Genomic DNA, 21,194 nt, shown 5'->3' with positions numbered 1-21,194 from the left:
CAGTTATTATAATTGTGATTCCCAGATAGATTGCACCATTCACTGTTCTTTTTATAAATCCATAATACTAATTTCAATAAAAGCTGTTGGAGTCTTCTCTTGTTGGACTTTGCTCTCTGCTTTTTGTCTGTGTAGAATAGTTTACAATGGTTATTCAACTTCTTCCTTAATTAAGTTCTCAAATAATGTCCCCTTCCCAATGGAACAGGGAAATGGAAGCTTGAGGTAAAGGACTCTTTGCCAATCACATGTTGAAATGTTAGAATGAAATTATTCTACATTACATGCTTATTGGAGAATGAAAGTAGAACAGAATTACTCACTGGAATTCCTCCTCAGGTCAAAGCATTCTTCAGACAGCTTACTTTCTCCCCTAAAATGTCATGCTTGCAGCTATTTTAAATACAATTCCTCTTTTTTATCTGTAGTCTCCCTTTTCCAATGTGGAAATCAGAGCTCCTCACCATCTTTGCCTCAAATACCACCCCAAGTCAGCACATGAGGAGCAGATAAACATAACACACGCCTGGGTTGCCATCTCCTGATGATGAGGTCAGATGTGGCTGACACTTGCAGGCATCAGTCAGGCAGGATTTCCCCTTTCTCAGTAAGGTTTGTGCAGACAATGACATTTTGTTTTTTCCTTTGTCCTTCTGCTTCAAATTAATTTTTTTTCTTATTTTTTTAAATTTTTATTTATAACAGTTTATTTTTACATCATTTTGTACATTTTTTTCCCCATCTCAATTGTAATCCCCACAGGTTTCCCATCACCAAGTCACCCGTGTGCCATCACCATAATCCCGTGCACTTTCCTCCCCACCACCCACCCCCGTTTTGATTCCCCACTCCACCCCCACAAAATGTCTCTGGTATATGGCTGTTCATTATTCTTGCCTGGTTCATTATACTCCTGCTATGAGTGAAACCATCTGGTATTTTTCTTTCTCTTTCTGGCTTATCTCACTAAGCATGATCTTTTCCAGCTCCATCCAAGTTGCTGCATAAAATATGTGTTTCTCTTTTTGGCTGCTGAGTAATATTCCATTATATATATGTACCACATCTTTTTAATCCAGTCATCTACTTTTGGGCATTCGGGCTGCTTCCATGTTTTTCCAATTGTAAATAAAGCAGCAATAAACATGGGGGTGCAGGTATCTTTTTCGATCAGTGTTTTGTTTTTGTGTCTTTTGGGTAGATACCTAGGACTGGGATTGCTGGGTTGTAGGGCAGCTCCATGTTTAGCAGTTTGAGGAACCTCCAAACAGTTTTCCATAGTGGTTGTACTAGTTTGCATTCCCACCAGCAGTGCAGGAGAGTTCCTTTTTCTCCACATCCTCGCCAACATTTTTTGTTGCTAGTTGTTTGAAGATGTGCCATTCTCACTGGGGTGAGGTGGTATCTCATTGTGGTTTTAATTTGCTTCAAACTAATTTAACTCATGTGTCTCGTGTTCCCAACTGGAAAGAAATTTTGTCTATAAAGTTGATGCACCCTTTACCTTATACAATATCCCACTTAAAAATTTATCTTAGGTTAGTGAGGAAAATAAATGTTTTATGTTTACCAGAGAACTAGTATTGAATCTTACATAGTCCTTTTGATGTAGTCTATGTGTGTGTGCGTGTGTATGAGCATGTGTGTGTGTATGTGGTGGGGGTATATGCACACGTATATGCACACATTAGAATGAAAGAAGAGTCCAAATTTATTCTAGGAATATATTTTAAACATTTTTAAAATGTGTCTTCATATTGCTGTAATTAAAAGTGCAAAAATCTAAAATTAATATACCTTAGGGAATAGCTACAACTCTGAAATTCTAAGTATCAATGTTCTATTTCATTTGTGTCAACTCAGTTATTTTGACTCATCTTCCACCTGTATAAAGGGTGGATCTCAAATTTCATTCCTTTTGTGCCTCCTGTTACCAAGGCCAATTAAAAGTTGACCTTTTTAAATAGTTAATAATAAAGACTTAATATCCAATGATAAACATTCTTGTAAAACCACCCCTGTTGATATAAACATTCCACCAAAAGCTAACATGAGCAAATTTCAACCATAACTAAATGGATGATTATGTGGTGAGCAATAGTTTTCTACATTAACTAGATTTAGCATGCATTAGTCATCAGGTAGTATAAAAGGTAACCATTTTATGTCTTAAATTATGAGTATGGGCTTTTAATGTAAAACAGCTTATAGTTCCCATGTTAAATCCCCATTGCAGGGATTGCCCAATGTCAACACTACTTTGGGCTAGATAATTCTTTGTTGTGAATGGCAGTCTTATATACACTAGGATTTTTGGAATATTTCTGTCTCTATCCACTATTTGCTAATATTTCTCTCTCTGAGTTGTAGCAATTAAAAAGGTCTTCTGAGTGTGGGAGAAAGAGAATCAACCCTACTTAAGAACCACTGACATGTAGGAATTTGAGAACCACCTTAAGTATAATTTATGATTTCATGTATACTCAGAAACTATGTCTTGGTACAATAAAACAAGTAAGAAAATGTATAACTTCTTACACAAAAGATTGAGATAGAATAGTAATGGAAAACTTTCTTTTCTTTTTATTTATTTTTTTAACTTATAAAAATTGGGATTGGCAGTTTTTTCTAATCTTCAACACTTATAGGAACCAAATTATTGATATACTGTAAGAGAGAAAATCTCTATCTGAATATTTTCATTATATATAACATGTGTCCCAACTGTAACATATTTCTAAAAGACAAAGAGGCATTATAGAAGCTCCTAAAATGTCCCAGGGAATTTCCTAGGAATTCATATTTCATATGCTATGAATCATTTCATATCAAATGAACACTTTCCATCTGCACATCTGGTCAAAAGGTGACCATGGCAACTAAGATACCAAGTACTCCAGGAACTCCTGAGTGGCTCCATTGCAATCAGATCATCCATTCCAACACTCCCAGCTTCTCCTAGGGTCATTTTGACCCAGGAAACAAGACATATGTTTCCAATCACTGGAAATGTGTGTGTGATCCTAACAGATTACTCCAGGAGCCTTGAAGTACTCCATCCCTGGACACTCATTTTAAAATTCAAGTCTTTTGAACAACCATTTAATGCATGTCCATTGGGCTAGAAATGTAGATTCAAAGATGGATATGATAGGGCCCTCACAGTCAAGGACACTTTAGTCTAGTGTAAACAATGTATAAGCACTCTAAGGAAGTCTGAAATACTAGCAATAGTATCTCATTTCAGCAAGCTGAGATATCTTTCTATGCTTAAAGGATGCCACAATTAGGATGAAGAATATTTTCCTCAAATAGATTGTCAGCCCACAAGAAGAAACAGAAATGCTGGGATTGTTTTGTAGGTCCCAGAATATGAAGAATTTTGCAAAGAATTTAAATAGACTTCATTCCTCATTTTTCAGATGCATTTACCCAATGATGTGAGAATTCCTTGCTATCTGCTTAACAAACAGAGAGTGAGAGATAACCATGTCAAAAATAGCCGCCTTTAATAACTGACATTGAATCTAGCCCAGCCCCCTTAATTTGTTATCCTCTTCAGCAACAGTGATTTGTTTCAAACTAAAAGGCAAGTCTAGTGTTTCACTTGCAATTCTGCTTCCACTTGTACCCTATAGTACATTTATCTTGGTTCAGAGTGACCTGACATATCTTGACATGCAACTGTGCCTTCACAAAATGTGAAATAGAGCTCTTACATACAGAATGTCCAGAATCCTGATGTAACATTAATTAGGATTTAAAAAGTCAGTAAAAACTGGTATTCTTTTTATGAACTGAAAAGCAAAGGCACAGACTAGGGACCTGGGATTTTATGGTGCAGAGAAATGGATTCTTCACATCAAATGAAGAAAAAGGAGTAAGAATTAAATGATATATGACACAGACATTTTATCTTACCCTATTTATTGTGTGTTGCAATAAAACCAATTAAAATATGTTCAAGACTGTTGAATTTTAAAATCCAACTTGCTTTTCATGGAATTAGCTCCTCAAGAAGCCAGGCAGAGAACTGAGTTCATTGGATATGGCTGTAACAGTCAGTTCTGACTGATTGTCACATGCGTATTTCTTGAGTGGTGGTCCGGTTGATGGACTTGAACCTAGCTGGCTACCCCTGGTGTGATGGTGTTAAATAACCATGTGCTGCATCTGAAGTTACATGGGGCCATACTTAAAGGAATTTTAGGTAGAAACACCATGTTTATAGTCTAGGGAACAGATAGAGTCATGTTCAGTTAGTGACTTTAAAATCTTTGAAAAGCCACTCTCATGAAGAAACACTGTGGCTCATTATACATTTACATTTAAATAGTTATATAAAAATAAATACATACAGATATGCATTTCTACATGCTTATTATGTATTATAAATAACTCTTTAAAAGGAAAAGATTTCATGAAATAATACTTATTACTTGAGTTGCACTCAAATATCTTCATCTCTTTTTCGTTTTTTTAAAATGCCATTTAAGCATGGCACAGGAACAAAAACAGACACACAGACCAATGGAATAGATTTGAGAGCCCAGAAATAAAACCACATATGTATGGACAACTAATCTATGACAAAGGAACAAAAATTATACTCTAGAAAAAAGAAAGTCTCTTAAATAAATACTTCTGGGAAAACTAGACTGCCACATGCACAAGAGTGAAATTAGACTATTATCTTGCATCCTACATGAAAAGCAGTTCAAAATGGATAAAAAGACTTGGGCATAAGACCTGAGACCATAAAATATACAGAAATAAACATAGGGAAAACATTCCATGATATAAACTTCCAAAATATCTTTGGAACTACATCAAAAAACAACTGGAATTATATCCAAAAAGTAACCAAACAAAGGGACACCCCACAGAGGGGAGAAAATATCTGCACATCATACACCTGACAAGGGACTGATAGCAAAGCTCTATAAAGAGCTTGTTCAACTCAACAAAAAGAAAATAAACAGTCCAATCAAAAAATGGATAGTAGAGCTAAATAGGTACTTCTCCAAAGAAAACATATAGGTAGTCAACAGGCATGTGAAAATCCTTTATCATTTACCATCAGGGAAGTGTAAATCAAAGCCACAATAGGATACTACCCTTCACCAGTGAGAATGGCTCATAATGAAAAAAAATTGAAACAACAGTGCTGATATGGGTGTGGGAATGTAGACTGGTCCAGCTCCTATGGAAAGCTGTGCTGCATTTCCTCAAAAGACAAAATGGATCTTCCATGTGAACCAGCAATGCCACTCCTAGGAATCTACCCAAAAAAAATAAAACACTAATTTGGAAAGAAACCTACATTCCTTGGCACTATTTATAATAGCCAAGAGATGGAAAAAAACTTAATGCACCAAGTCAGACAAATGAATCAAGAATATATGATGTGTGTACACAAAGGAATACTACTCAACATCAAAAAAGATAAATTCCTGCCAGTTGAGGCAACATGAAAGGAGTGGAAGAGATTATGCCTTCGCCTGAGCTCCGCTGATCCGAGTAAAAGTCACTGTTGATGTCATCTCCAGAGCTCAGTCATCCTCTCTTATAATTACCCTGACTGAGAAGAAGCATTGTGTACCCCATATGGTTTTACCAGTGTCCCTTTCCTCTGTACTCATTCAGCAATGATGTCCACTGCAATGGGAACAGAAACAACCTGGGAAACAATGTTCTTAGTCTTGTGCTTGTCAACACATCAGCCTCATGGGGCCAGATGCTATAGGGTAGCAGTGAGAAAGTATAGGCTGCAGACCATAGAGGTATTTGAAGCTGTTTCCAAAAGTTTCCACATCATGGGCAAGACATAGCCAGTATCTCATTTTTAAACACAGTAATTAATATATTGACTAGGTTGTAGCAGGTAACTATAATTTTTGATAAAAATGTAAACTAGTTAACTCTGAACAGAAAGCCCATTGGAATCTTAAGCTAAGCAAGCTCTATCAACCACAAGCAAGGTGCTCCTGCTACCTTTTGATAACATCCTAATTGCAGTTTCAAGTGTTGGGAAGGTAAGCCTACATTAAACTTAGAAAGTATAGTGTTACCATTGTAAATTCATGGGCAGTACATGATTTTCTGTATTTCTCTCTCTGCTGGGGTAGAGAGCGTGTGTTGTTAGAACACGCTTGTGCTCTGCCCATTGCAGCTCAGATGAGCATGTATGATACGCAGGCATACATGTATGATTTCATGTATCATTGTGCCTCTTGGCAGGATCGGAGGTGCCATTCCCACTGTATTCTCCTACTTTGCGGAAGTGCTAGCCCGAGAGAAGAGGGGTGAGCATCTCAGCTGGCTCTGCATGTTCTGGATGATTGGTGGCATCTATGCATCTGCCATGGCCTGGGCCATCATCCCGCACTACGGTAAGAGACTGGCCTTGTGACAGACAAGCGCTCACGTGATTTTCCTTCCTCCTTTCCCTCCATCCCTGCCCTCTAGTATAAATGCTGGTTGGAGACAACACTGTCATCACCTTACTTCTCCCTTTCATAATGTCTAGGGCATCTTCTCCCCTGGACAGAGCTCTACAATGGTCCTTTAAAAATACGATTGTATTTTGCTGTTTTAAAAAGATCACTTTGTTTCCTATGCACTGTCTGTTCTGAGGTCCCTGCCCAAGTGTAAGTGGGAAGACACACAGATCATAACTAGCATATAAAACAACAGATTTTCGTGGGAGTTGCCCAACACGGCAGGCATACACAATTATTTGTCCACTCTGGACCCAGTCCAGAGATCAGCCCACCTGACTTCCAGCAGCTCAGAAGTGGGATAGGAGCTGGAAAAATCTTAGCTTGTCACTGACGATCAAATTTCAGATCTTAAGAAATGACGCTCCCTTCCATGCTCCCAGATACCCACTTCTGTTTCTCTGAAGCCCTTCCTGTTCCTCCCACCTCAGAGTACTTAAAAGTTAATGTTTCTAGGCAGCACTTTCCTCCTCAGAAATGAACGGCTTCTGTTGCTTCACCTCTAGTGAAATGCAGAACGGTTAAGAGAATCCAAGAATCAGATTCAATATATAAGAAATGGGAGGGAGGTGTTACATTTATGTGTGAGTGTGTCTGCAATTAGACTGGAGTTCACAAAATAGCAATACTGTATAAATTAAAAACCATATGACTTTAAAAACTTATGCTTTGTTCTATTTAAAGTCAAATCAATGTAAAACTTACTCAGAGATTCACTCTTTGCTCGTTTCCTATTTTTCTGCTTTTGTATTAGAACAGAACAATTTTTCATTCTAAAACATTCTATCAGGGCACAACCTTACATGAGGTTAACTCATTGCTAAAACCAAAGGCAAGACATAGACTTTAATACCCAGAAGTATTATAATTTGTTCTACCATATTGAGTTACAAAGATCATGTTGTCATATTCCTTTTATAAACCTAAGAGTTTACCTGCAAAGCAAAATTGTATTTTGGCAGCAACAAAAACAAGCATAGATAAGGAATTGATTATTTGGGTCTGAAGAGAACTTTCCTTACCCAAATATTTAAGTTGAGTTGAAGGTACTAAAAGCTTCTCATATTTACAATCTGGTGTCTTCTGGATCCATTAACACATATTCACCACCTGAGCTTTTAAAGGACCTGAGCGCCTCAGTCACCTTCCTCTGGAGGACAACATCTGACTGTCCCTATGAGCTCACTGTTCTCAACAGAAAAGTCACTCCACTGCCATCTTTGAGCAGCCTCTTGGGAACTATGTATAATGAGACCAAGAAGATTCAGAATCTGGGCCTTCCCAGCTTTCCCCATCATTTGTCCAGATCCACTGCTGGTCCCTGTGCAGCCTTTGTGCAAATTACAATAAAGTGTCTGATACAGGGGGACACAACAGCAGCTCCAGTGGCCTTCCCTACTGGTGACACCCGCAGGGCACAACTTGGCACCATCCCTCAGCAATGTTCTGCGCCTCATGGCATGCCAGCACAGTTCCTGGGCAGTGCTTCTTGCCACCCGTAAACCCTGCGATACCCTCTTGTCATCCCTTCCCGCTATTGCTGGATTCATCCAGACTACAGTGCTTTCCAGCTCCTGTGGTTTAGAATCACACTTCAGAAGTACCTTTGCCATCTGGCTAGCTCTTCTTTTCAATGACACCCCTTTTAACTTTACTAACAATAAATTACGCATGAAGAGTCCATGTGCTTTTCCTGCAGCCTCTGAAAAACATTTGTTTTCCCTTTGAAATTCTGCATTTTGTAAATGATACTGCATCCCAAAACAAGAGAAGCGTATATGTGCTTGTCCTCCACACTCTTCCATGAGAAGACCTTGGAGTACCACTCCATCTCACCCCCTACCCCCTCACACACACAATGTATATTGAGTTTTCACCCCACAGAAGAAGAATTCTGGCATGATAAAGTGACTCAGAGTCAGACACTGGCTCTTTTCCTTCTCTGGTAATAGGATTTGCTCTGAAGGGAAGGAATCAATAATTGGCATCCACAAGGCAAGTAATTCAAACAACCAATGATGCACATAATCATGGTGGAAGAAGCTGTTCCTGGGTGTCATCTTTCTGTATTAGTTGGCAGAGTGGTCCGTCACAAAGCTGAGCCTGATGTCAGAATTTGAATTCTGGTTTTAAATAAGTTTCTGAGGGCAAATAGAACTTGAGCTACTCCCAAAGGATGCTGGAAGGATACTTGTGGGAGAAAGGGTGTTTGGACTATCCCTGGGGTTGGCAATTTAAAACTGGTCTGTGGCTGAAGTCCCCGATAGACAGTGGACCCACCTGGCCTGCAAAGGCCTAGTTTCTGTGCCAGTATTGGATAATGATGGTTCTTTACTTTCACATCACTATTGTAGGGCAGAAAGTTTCACTGCAGACAGACAGTTGGTCTCCAGCATCTGAAGACTCCTATCATAAGTTTTACCTCATAGTACCTGACAAGGCCTTCAGAGGGAGAGTGCCTGGATGTCATTGAGCCAGGCACCTTTCCTGCCAGCCACCCCTAGGTGACATCTCCTTCAATCAGGAGCTTGGAGCTAACAATAAAGCATGAAGGAAGAGTCCATGTGCTTTTCCTAAAGCCTCTGAAAAAAATTTGTTTTCCCTTTGAAATTCTGCATTTTGCAAATGATACTGCATCCCAAAGCAAGAAAATTGTATATGTGCTCTGTCCTCCTGTGGCAAAGAGTCATCTCCACAGCCAACCAAGAAGGAAATGCCCTTGCCTCAAAAATGGGATCCTGCCTCAGCTGAGACCAGGGGTTCAGCAAGCGTAGCTCTACCTGGAACCCACACCTATTGTCAAGTCCAGGATTTCTGACCTTCCGTGGGGGGGCAGGAGAGCCAGCACCCATGGGAGAGCAACAGATAGCTGAGGTGGTACAAAGGTCCTCCTTTCAGCCGTCCTCCCCCCCCACGCCCCTTCGTAATCAGGACATCTCGACATTTAATGGAAGTGCCTTAAGAGGAAAATGAGAACAGGGGCTGAGTCACAGGAACTTCCCTCCTTGGCTGAGAGCTTTCATTTAGGCCCAGGCTTTGGAGTGCTGGGGGATTGCAGCTCTGTCCGCTCCATTAAACACTCTGTCGTCATTTTCTCTGTTAAATTCGCCTTCGCCTCAGAGGAGGTGTTGTCCCCTGCCGAGGTGCATGACAGTGTGCAACAAGGACATTCAATTAGCTAAGTGGGAAATTCTTATTTCAGCACGAAATGCCTCAGCTCTTAAAATCCGCAGCATGCGGGGCTGAACTCAGCTAGCGCCAGCTCTTCTACCTCTGGCAGCCCGCCCTTCGCTGCAGACCTCACAGAGCCCAACAGGGGGCGCCCGTGCTGCCCAAGCCCCCTCCCCTGGCCCCTCCTCCACAATGAGGTGTCTGGGCTTCAAAATTGTACACTCTCCAGCTTGTCTGAATTATCAACGTGTCTCTACTTCCTTTAGTTATAGATGTATGATGCTAATACATTTTTTCCTCCCTAGTTGCGAACCAGGGGTGAAGGAAGAGGATAGTGGATAACTGTTGAAGAGGAAACAGGGAAAGCTCAGTATATTTCGTTAGCGCTGTGGCCAAGGAAAAAGGGAGGAAGGGTCAGTTGATTTTGAGTATTAGTCCCTGGTGCTAATGGCTATTGTGAGCTTTGTCAGGCTTTTCAGTCTCCCCCAGCAGTTCCCTATATGATGGGGGTTAAGTTTAGTCATGGGTGGTGATCCTGTTAGAACACTAGTGTGTAATTAAGTGCTGGCAAATGGTAGCTATTACTGCAGCAGGTTCATCTCCTAATTCAGACACCCAGGCTGTGAACTCCGCCTACTGTGAGCACAGTGCAAGAGAATAAGAAGGAGGGCAGGCTAAAATTCCGTGCAAACCTCTGTTGGAGGGAGATTTCCCGGTTCCTCAGACCATGGTTGACAAGACCCCTAAATTCTCCTCAAAGCTAATGTGGATGCTAGCCTTCTAGCAGACAAGATCTTCCAGGAATCCTCAACAACGTGATTTCCAAAAGAGATATAGACATCTCAAGCCACAATAAATAACACTAGGAAAGTCGTTTTCATTTACGGTAAATATAGGTGCCTTGTTCAGGGACTGTGGATGCCAGAGTTTGCCTTGAGAACAAAAAATTAATACATTTTCTAATATTAAAAGAAAAAAACCTTTTAAAATTAATGACCACACTGCCAGCTTTCTTGGGTCTCCACAGAGTAGACAGCAGTTCATGGGACATCTCAACCTCCATAATGATGTGAGCCAATTTCTTATAATAACTGTCTTTATATTTGTCTACCTGCTTACCTACCTACCTACTTGTTTATTTCGAAGGAACCTGCTAGCTTTTGGTAAACAGGTAGATAGAACATGTATATCTTAGCTGTTTTGTTTTTCTGGAGAATCCTGACTAATACATAATAGAATTACCCCCACTCCCACTTTCTGGTAGAACTCTTTATCTTAAATTCTTTTCCATATCTGCTAACATACACACAAACAATGCAATAAGCCCCTCTAATAATACTCTATCCTTACATTATTCCCTTTCATGTGGCCTCTCTTTTGTTGTGGTGAATCTAACTTGCATTGGAAAAAAATAATAAAATAAAAAGTGGTAAAAGCAAATTACTATGATGATGCAGAGAAACTGCATGTCTCATGCATTGCTGATAGTAACACAAAATTGTGCAGTTTGTTAAAAAAACAAGTTGGCACTAAATATACATATACAAGCATTTATCCCAAGAAGTGAAAATGTCCACCCAAAAACTTGATTACTTATGACTACTCATAATAACACCTTCATTTGTAATAGTGCCCCCCCACCTGGGACCAACCAAAGAGTCCTACAATATCATAAAATGCTACTCAGAAATAAAAGGATGTAAACAATTGATAAAATAGCATAGCTACACCCCCTCCTTTGGGGTTTGTGCCCCAGGATGCCGAGGGCTGGTAGACAAGATACTTTTCACAGATCCAGGCTACGAGAGAAGAATGGGAAGAAAGGCTGTCAAAGGCAATTCCATATGTCTGACCCAAAGTTGACATCAGCACCAACCAGTAACCCAGGGTCTCAGTGGGATGTCCTCTCAGACCCTCTTGTGCCTGAGACACATCTCTACCTAAGAGAATTTTCTCCATAACTTCAAAAAAGAAAAAAGTATTCTACATATTCCAGTCCATTTCTGTCATCTGTGTCTTAGTCATCTTTATAAACCTTCAAACCCAGACATTTCTACCTTGAGTATGTTGTAAACTGACTTATAGAACTGTGTCATAAGTGATCTGGACATGGATGTTAGCCCCCCTCCACACATCTGGGAGCAATTACTTCCAGTTTATTTAATTTTATTAAATAGGCTTGGGCTATGAGATTATTCTCCCTTTGTGACTCAGCATTTTTAGGATGCCTTCTCATCCTTGTGATCATTGTGACTGAAGGGACTTAAAGGGGAGGAACTCGTTTGTTCCATCACATTTCATTTAGCTCAAATCACCATAGGAGCTATTATTTAGAATAGCAAAATTATAAGTAGCTTTCCCACTGCCTGCAGGTTTGTCATTGCTAAACTTCTGGTAGATTATTGTAATTGGAAGTATTTCTCAATCTTCCATTCTGGGTTCTCTCTCTCTCCTTTTTCTCCACCACTTTCCTGGTAGCCTGTGACTCATCACTTCTAAAGAAGTGTATCCATGGCCTTTGCAGGCTGTTGGAGGGGCCCAGACAATTGTGCTTATTTACAGTGTCAGGCATTATTAGACACTGTGCCAGCAAGGCGAATCCCCTGCTATTAAGCATTGACTCCAGCCAAATCAGATCACTTGTGCTTTTCACAAAGAAAAGCAAAATTATCACATTGAAAGTGTCTCAACGTTGGACACTTTCCTACATAATGTAAGGAACCATTACATTATGGTCAATGTGATAATGGTTTGAAGAGAGCACTGAGGTGCTACCTGACTGAAGAGTGACACTCAGAAGACAGGTACCGGTGACCTGAGAGTTTGTGGCTCCCAGCAGAGAGAAGGGGCTCTGGCAAACTGGGGCTGCTGTGCCGAGGAGAGCTGGCGGGCTGGACTCCAGGAGGACTTGGCAATGCAGCCGTCCAGAGCTCTCCCCACCCAGCTGTCTTTTCAGTGCCCCTTGCTTACAGCTTTCAAGTTCTCTCCTTCTTGTCTTCCTCCAGACTGGACAGCTAGAAATAGGCAGGAAGGTAGTGAAGTGGACAAAGACCAGCCCCTTCAGGCAGTCTTATTTTCCTCAGAACTTGGGATGTAAGCCTTCCAGGGAGTTTGTTATGAGAAGTGACGTCACCTGACCCTCACTCCTGTAAGACACTTTCTATTCATATTCACCTGCACAAAAGTCTCGTGTTTTCAATTCTCAGTCTCCTAATCCCAAAGCTAATTGTATAGTTACAACGATCATTTTCTAGCAGGGGAGAGAGGATGTATATCACATAGTAATGAAATAAATAGTACCCATTTCCCAGGGGGCTGGCATAGCAGGAGATGGAGCCCTGTCTCTTCAAAGCTGTGCTCATCCTGGCACCTCCACTAAAACCTAAAATTGGGGGAGGGATGGGTTCGGGGTGCAGGTGGAGGAACTTGAGCTGGGATTTCCTTACATTATGTAGGAAAGTATCCAACGTTGAGATCATTTCAGAGAATAATTAAGCGGTGCTTTGGCAAATGTGTACATACTCTGACCTAGCATCCCTATCATTCCTATGTAGAACCATAAGGGACCATGTCTTAGGATGGTCACAGCAGTGTAGTTTACAAAAGGAGGTAGAGCAGTATGTCCATCCCTGGGGAAATGAGTGTTATCAAAGATGGGGGAGTTTACCTTAGCAGCAATAATGACAACACAGTGGAGTATTGCTGGGTGAAGAGAGGAAGAAAGTAAGAACTATGGCATGTTACATTATGTAAATGAAAAGACACATTTCTTATTTTGCAAGGGTTTGGATTCAAATTCTAACTGACAAAACCCAGGGTTGTGTGTGTGGAGGTGGAAGAGGTTGACAGTGGAGAATGTTGACAGAGGGAAGTAAGCATTATTTGCACAATGCGGTTTATAGTGTGTGGGGAGGGGTAATTAAGTTAATTCATTGGACTAAATTTTAATTATTTATTTACTAAATATTTTCTGAGCATGGGATAGTTGAGGAGTAGAGAAAAAGCACCACAAAGAGTCTTGGACTAAATATCAGGGAGTGGTATGTTCTTACGTACAAGCCCACGGCCTGGGCTTCTCCCAGTCTCAGTCCCTGACAAGGTGCACTGGGAAAGATTTACTCCCTCAGTAATTCCATCATAATATTCAGAGGTGCTATGGCAAGTAATTTGGAAAGGCTGAGAAAAGGATTAGGAAATCTATGAATAAAGTCGCTATCTTACGCAAGGGTCTCAGGATTAGCTAATGCCTGTAAATATGGTACAGACACGATCATTTCCAAGGTTGCGAAACACCTATCCAATCCTCAGTTCAGAGCCCTCCCACCCCATCACCCATCAGAGACACAGGTGCTGGCACTACTGCTAGCACTTCTGCAGCTCAAGCATAATTTATTTTTTTCTGGTCTGGAGAGGTTTGTTATTGAAATAAGTTTTATATTACAACAATGAAACTGCATTAATTAATATGGATAAGTAAGCTATAGCTTCAGTTGAATAAAATGTATATAGAATTCTTTTAAACAAGACATTGTTTTATTTCTTTAAAGTGTGGTGCTTTGCTATACACTAGGATGTAAATGGGCATATCACTTTGATTTGTATGGCTATGATATGCTTTTCAATAAATTTTTAACTTTAATGGAGCCAGGAACTTAGAAGCTCCAGGAATTTAGAAGCTTAGTAACTGCCTCACCACAGTAACTTAAGACTCACACTTTTTGTCTCCAGCAAAATGAAGTGTTTGTATCAAAAATTCGCACTGAACTATGCAGTCCTTATAATACCATTCTTTGCAAGTTTCTGAAGAAAATTGATTCAAATTCTAAAGCACAATTCCAAATAACACATAGCCCAATTTATCAAATTCAGCACAACATATTCAAGGTTTGCCTGCAATGGTCTTACATGAAAGGTGCAACAGATTTTCAGAAGAAAGGATATTTGGGAGGTTTTACTCAAATACTTTGTGTCTATGGTGCTATAATTTCCAATTAGAGGGATCCAACAATACATTATTCTGATGTATTGTTTTGCTTCCTCAATAAATCTATAGTTTGAGCAACAAAGAACAGCCTGATTTCAGGCTTTGACTTTCATTAGTTGCCCACAGCCTCTCTGCCGTCCCCTAAAAGCAAGCATCCTGGCACTCTGTAAGAGCACTATAAATCATAGTTTCATTTTAAGGAAAAGGTTATTGGTTTGCTCATTTTCTCCCTATTCCTCCTAGTGCAGACTTGACTGGGAAATTGAAGCTTCCTTTGTGCAGTATATTATAACCAATCAAAAGGGTGGTCTGTGCTTACCTGATTTATAATGAGAGGTGATATGGGTGAGTGATTTCATACTGCTCATCCTGCAGAGACTGTAATCAAGAGATAAAAGCTAGAACAACTGCACATACTGGCCAGACTTCATCAGAATGACTTACTGCATTTTCTGCCACTGGGACAATTGATCAGTTTAGATGGAAAATCTAACACATATTAATGGCAGTGCATTCATGTTTCATTTTGCTTTTACAGCAGCTAACATTCAGATTTCCTTGTGGTTATTAGTTTGGCCTTTCATGATCAAATCACTTAAGTATGATTTGATTTAAGTGACATTTTCCGTGTTTTTTTTTTTTTTTTTTCAGAAAAAAGGGCCAAACAGAAAAAGGGGGGAAATAAGTAAGAAACTGGTGATGAGACATTTTATGATCCCTTAAGATAATGCAAAGTCAAGGAGTAAATAGATATTCTTAGTAAAATGCAATGATGCCGGGAAATGTCTTGGCAAGGTAAACTGGCTTTGTTTGTTGTTATGTTATGAATTTTTCCAAGATGTGATATTACATGAGTTGGTAAAGATTTTCTGTATCTCAGGGCTGAGAGAAAACAATCCCGAGAGAACAGTCAAGCCAGTTCTAATATAATAAATAAATTTATGGAGCGAAAGATTGAATTTACAAAGAAAATATTAACCCATCAATATAAATTTTTAAACACAAACAGTACTATCATGCAGCTCTGTGCAACATGGCATAATCTAGAACACACTGTCTTGTGACAGAAGTTTATGTAAATGCTGACATTGGAAAACCTCAGGTCATCAATTTTACATGGCATCTGCTAAGTGCAAAAGATGAATTAAGATAAACATATATAAATATAATGAGACATCTGTTGACCCATTTGCAGGTATAGAGAAAAACAATCATGAATTACCAATCCATGTTTGTTTTTTTTCTATGCAACTCACGTTTTCCATATTTCATTGTGTCTCCTATAGGTAAGTGTAACTCATCTTGCCACTACATTGATTAAATGGAGAAAAAAAGTTAATGATATGAACTCTCTTCATTCAGGTTATTTCAGATATACTTAATAGTGTTGGATCAAGTATCTGTTTTTACATTTGAATTCATTTAAAGTTAAATTAAGAATTTTCTTAAAGATTTATTTATTTATGCATACAGAAGCTGGGGTGTAGGCCAGACATGCGGGGTGTGAGAGGATTCACCAGAGACAGAGTGGGGAGCAGAACAAGCAGATTGACTGAAATACACTGCTGAGGGGAGTAGTGGATGGGACAGAAGAGGTCTGCAGAGCCATGTGGGTCACCTCCCTGGCTGGGGATCGAACGTGTGCTCCAGTGGCTTCAGATAGCTTCATAGTGCTGAAACTTAACCCTTTGGACCAGGGAGGCCCCAAAATTAAATTAAGAATTTATTATCAGTTTGCTTTTGACAGACCCTTTTTTATGTTTCTCTGTATTCTGCATTAAGTGAAAACATCCTGCATTTGTCTTTCTCCTCCTGACATATTTTGCTTAGCATAATCCTCACCAGTTCTGTGCAGCTGAACTAATTCAGTTCCCTTCACACTGGGTACATTCAAGAGCTCTGTGACCACCTAGGGTCAGGGGTCACCATAGACAGCCCCGGCTTGTGTGTCAACCATAGTTCAGGCCCACTGCCTTTGCAGGCATCCTTTTCCTTACAAGAGTTTGTTTTCTTCTTTAGAATTCCATTTTTGTCAGCTTTTCCAGAAAGTCTTCCCTGGTATTCCTGCACTGAATAAACTCCCCGCATCTGCAAGCTCTCAGCATACCTTTTGTGTCCTCCATTTTCAGTTTGTCGTGTTGTGTTCTTTATCTAAGCCACCTATATGTGTGTTGTAGGTAGATCAATATATCTGTTTATATTTGTATTTATCACTAATTGATAAATTCCCTATGTCCAGAAGGCTACTGTTGATCCCTCAATGCCAAGACCCCAATATATATTTGTGGAATAAATTAATTATGAATGAATTAAATCAGTGACCAAACATGGGCAGAAGAGAAGAAAGATCCTTTTGGAATGGAGAAGCCAGGTATAAAAGAAGACCCAGGAAGGTGAAGTGACAATGACAGGTGCAGTAATGGGGGCAGAGACAGGAGCCTGGTCCATTGGGATGCTGAGTCCATGCAGATGCTTCAGGAAGCCAAAAGAGAGGAGAGCTAAAAAAGAAAAAAACCAGCAGATTTAGTAACCAGGAGACCGTTTTTACAGATGTCCACAGAGCATTCGGACAAATCTAATCTCAACACTTCTTTCATAAATTCAGTGACATCCCTGATTAAAGAATGGTCAGCGTTTTAATAGTTGTGAGTAGGTTCTCAGGCCCGAGCCCAGTTTTAGACGCTGGGTCAGCTGGGATCCTGCCTGTTAGTGCAGTCTCCACTAATGGCAGCTGGTAAATCTGTATGCTAATTGAAACTGTGAACGATTCATAGCTGGCTTGGGGTGTTCTGTGATTTATGGGCATCTGATCTAAAGATACTTAAAGGATGGAATTATTGGAGCCAGGAAGAGAGATGTGATTAATCAAAGAAGACAATTCACTAAATAGCCCACTAACACACTGCAGTATAAACCTGAAAAAAAGACTCTACTTCCATCTATGAGGTGTGTGTGTGTGTTCAAGATAAAGTTTGAACAGAGGATGTAAAAAGATGTTTTTCACATACAGAGATTGTGGCTGGGGAGTTTTCAAGGACATATATTTATCTCCAAGTCTGCTTACATTGTACCATTAGCAGATGTCAAGTTCCTAATTCCATGTCTGTTTCACAAGAGATCATGGATGTTTGAAAGTGGCTGCAAATCAAACTAAAAAACTGATCCTTTTATTTACAATTAAGGCCCCAAAGAAAATGTGACCCTTTCGATTTCCATTACTTCGCTTTTATCACACTGTGAGGCATGTGGTTTCCCTTTCCCAACATTGCTGACACCAGGAAATCAAGTATTAGTCAAGATTTCTTAATATTTATCTAAAAAGAAAAATGACAATAACATATAATTGTTTTGAGTTGTAATAGTTGATCTGTGTCATTCATTAATTGAGTTTTCAGGTTCTTCCTACCCAGTTGACTCTCTTATTATTGAAGACCTCATTCTCACGGACACCCAAATGTATTTCCTCAGTTGCAGCTGACTGCCAAACAACTGCTTGAGTCCTTAAGGAGAAAAAGCTTTGACTCATTGCTTGGGACTGTGTTAAAAATGGGTATAAGCTGCATGAATCCTAAACAGCAACACACACACACACACACACACACACACACACACACACCTTCCTTGCCTACCTTACCTGTAACTGGCAGAGTGGAAAGAATTCCATACCTGCTTGGAAAATCAGGATAAAAGTGGGGATTAAGGGAGAGCTTTGAGGAACTTTATGGACACAGATTATACCCAACTGAACAAGACTTTGTGGTGTGGCTCTCTCCTCCCTGGGGACACAAGACTCTGTGCTCGACCATTGTGTCCTTACCCCTAAACACACACACACACACACACACACACTGTTCATTTGTCTTTTCTACTTTAATACCACTACCTGTGCCAGTTACACTGTTTTTAATTGGGGCCTGAGTTAATGAAGCACCCTTGGGATAGGACCATGGATGTTAGGAGTGGAAGCTACGAAGAGAGTCAATGGGGCATCCTTGCTTGTCCTTGAACACTGTGTAGCAGGGGAGTGAACAGCTATGATTGATCTGCTGAGATGTATATGGATGCTATTTATAAAATGCAAATTGATGAGACAGACTTTAAAAATCAGAAACTCAGGAAACTGCCAGAGTCCCAGGTTCCTCACTGCCAAGCAGGGCCTGAAGTGTTGACACACCTTGAGAAAGGGTTCACTGATAACTAGCACCCAGTGGCCTCAGAAAATGCTAATGAGGGAACAACTGAGTCAGAATAAGGAGTGTGTGTTATGACCTGCTGTGCAAGATGTGACCTTCAAATAAGTCAGGTCAATACCTTAATCCAGTGCAGCTTTCTCAGGGCATGTGCTGCCATTACCAGATTCTCCTGATTCACTCACTGTGTCCACTTGTCCTCAGTCTATAACATGTCACTCACTTAAAGCCAACTTCCCTTTCCATATCTCGAGATAGATGTGGCTGCTGTGAACAGCAGAAGTAGGAAAAGCTGGCTAAACGGAATTGAGCTCATTTTCTTCCATGAAGGGATTTATTATCTTTGTGCTCCTTTCAGTTATAAGTCACTGCTACTGCACGGCTATCGCCCTCCTAGTCGCTGTGCACTGGTGCACAGGAACTGATGGGAAAGATGTGCTGCACACCAGAGGGAGCACAGTGGCAACATCTGGGCACCAGGTTGACCCGAAGTCAGTTGGGAAGGAAAGTGCACTTGAAATTGGAGGTTAAGTCCCATTCTTTAAAAACTGTGTTCTTTTTATATTAAAACACAAAATAGTTAAACCAGCCAAAGGAAACCACAGGCCTTCAATGGCTTAGCCATTATCATTAGCTTCTAAGATTAGACTTGGAAATCAAAGTCTGCATGCATGTTGGTACTTTATAAATAGGTAGATTAAAGCACAGAATTCATGGCTGGTCTTACCTAGGCCCTCCCCACCTGATGGGCATTTGATGATGGAAAATTAAGTGCTTGGAAAAAGAGAAGCAAGGCCATATCAAAGAGAGAAATTAAATGCCCAAAGCCTGGAGTTCTTGACTCAGAGCTGCTGAGGGTAAACTTACAAGTCTTCTTTACTTTCAAATGCTGCAGAAAGAATACACCATTGTGAACTTAGGTCTTCCCACAGGGAATATTACCTGTAATCATTTTAATACAAAGCATAAGTGTACATAAGCAGTTGTGTTCGTTTGTTCGTTTTCTGAGGTTGCCTTCCAATCATAAACTGAATGGCTTTAAAAAAAAAAAAGCCATTTTTCTCATCGTTCTAGAGGTGAGGAGTCTGCACTCAAGGTGTTGGCAGTTGAGGTCCTCTGGGGTGTCCCTCCTTGGTTGACAGGACCCTTGCTGTCAAATGTTCACACAGTCATTCTGCTGTGCAGACTGTGTCCTGGTCTCTCTTCTTCCACGGACACCAGTCATATTAGGTGAGGGCCACTCGAAGGACCTGAATTTTATTAAATTACTTCTTTAAAGTTCCTGTTGCCACATATGGTCATATTCCTGGGAACAGGAGTTCTGTCTGTGAACTTGGGGGGACTGCTAGTCAGCCAGGACAGTAGCCACCTTTTCCAGGCTACTGTACATAGTGGGTGCTTTGTAAATAAATGAATAACTGAATAAAAAGTCTTAGCCAAAAATTCCTGTGCTGAGAGGAAAAAGTAGGTGTTAGGAGCAAAGTTGTGGTTAATGACGTGGCTGCAACTAGGTCACTCAGAAAAAATAGCAACCGGCTTTCAAACACTTGAAGAAAAATAGAATTCTAGATACCTATACAGGGACACAGAGAAGAGATTTGGATAGTCTCTCTTCAAAAGGACACAAATGAACATACACATACAAGTGATCTCTAAAAATGCTTCTGTCATATATTGTGACTCAAAGCTGTGCAAGCAATTAACAGTTGTCCTGAGTTTTTGAAAATGTTTGGATGGAAGCTGCTATAGTAAATTTTGTTTACTCTGGAGTCTGTTGTTATTTTTTTAAAAGATTTATTTATTTATGCATACAGAACTGGGGTACAGGCCAGAGGTGCAGAGAGATGATTCACCAGAGACAGAGTGGGAAGCAGAACAGGCCGACTGATGACGTACACTGCTGAGGGGAGCAGCGGGCGAAAGGAGAGTTATGCTGTGCCATGTGGGTCACCTCCCTGGTAGGGGACCAAACTCATGCTGAAGCATCTGTGGCCAGCTTTGCAGTACTGCGCCTTAACCCCTTGTGACAGTAGGTAGGGCCCAAGTCCATTGTTATTTTAACACAAACAGGAAGTGCCTTATTCAGATGCAGAACATTCATCAATTTCACATTCTCCCCATCTTTCAAAGATTTTTAAAGAAAAAGATCATGGAAGTAAATTGGAAATATGTATGATGCAGTTCCATGAACTATTAAATATTCAATGCTGACTTTGAAAAATATTGTTAACATTGTAATTGAAGCCATTTTGGTCAATATTGTCATATGATCTGTAGCTTTTGATTAAGCATGCTAATACGGGCAGCTGCATTTGTTTGACTGGTATTGTGACTAACTATAACTATATC

At 40.2% G+C, this 21,194-nt stretch overlaps 1 protein-coding gene across 1 annotated transcript in view; it reads left to right on the top strand.

The window, feature by feature from the left end:
• Positions 1 to 21,194, top strand: part of SV2C (synaptic vesicle glycoprotein 2C) — a 160,584-nt gene that overhangs the window by 87,254 nt on the left and 52,136 nt on the right. The window contains exon 4 of the mRNA XM_004678199.2: positions 6,241 to 6,392. Within this exon, the coding sequence (XP_004678256.1) occupies positions 6,241 to 6,392 (152 nt within the window). The remainder of the gene's footprint in view (positions 1 to 6,240; positions 6,393 to 21,194) is intronic.

The sequence above is a fragment of the Condylura cristata genome, unplaced genomic scaffold (assembly GCF_000260355.1).
Source record: "Condylura cristata isolate star-nosed mole 26May11 unplaced genomic scaffold, ConCri1.0 scaffold00007, whole genome shotgun sequence".
NCBI classification, from domain to species: domain Eukaryota; kingdom Metazoa; phylum Chordata; class Mammalia; order Eulipotyphla; family Talpidae; genus Condylura; species Condylura cristata.
This window is presented reverse-complemented; position numbering and strand designations above follow the sequence as displayed.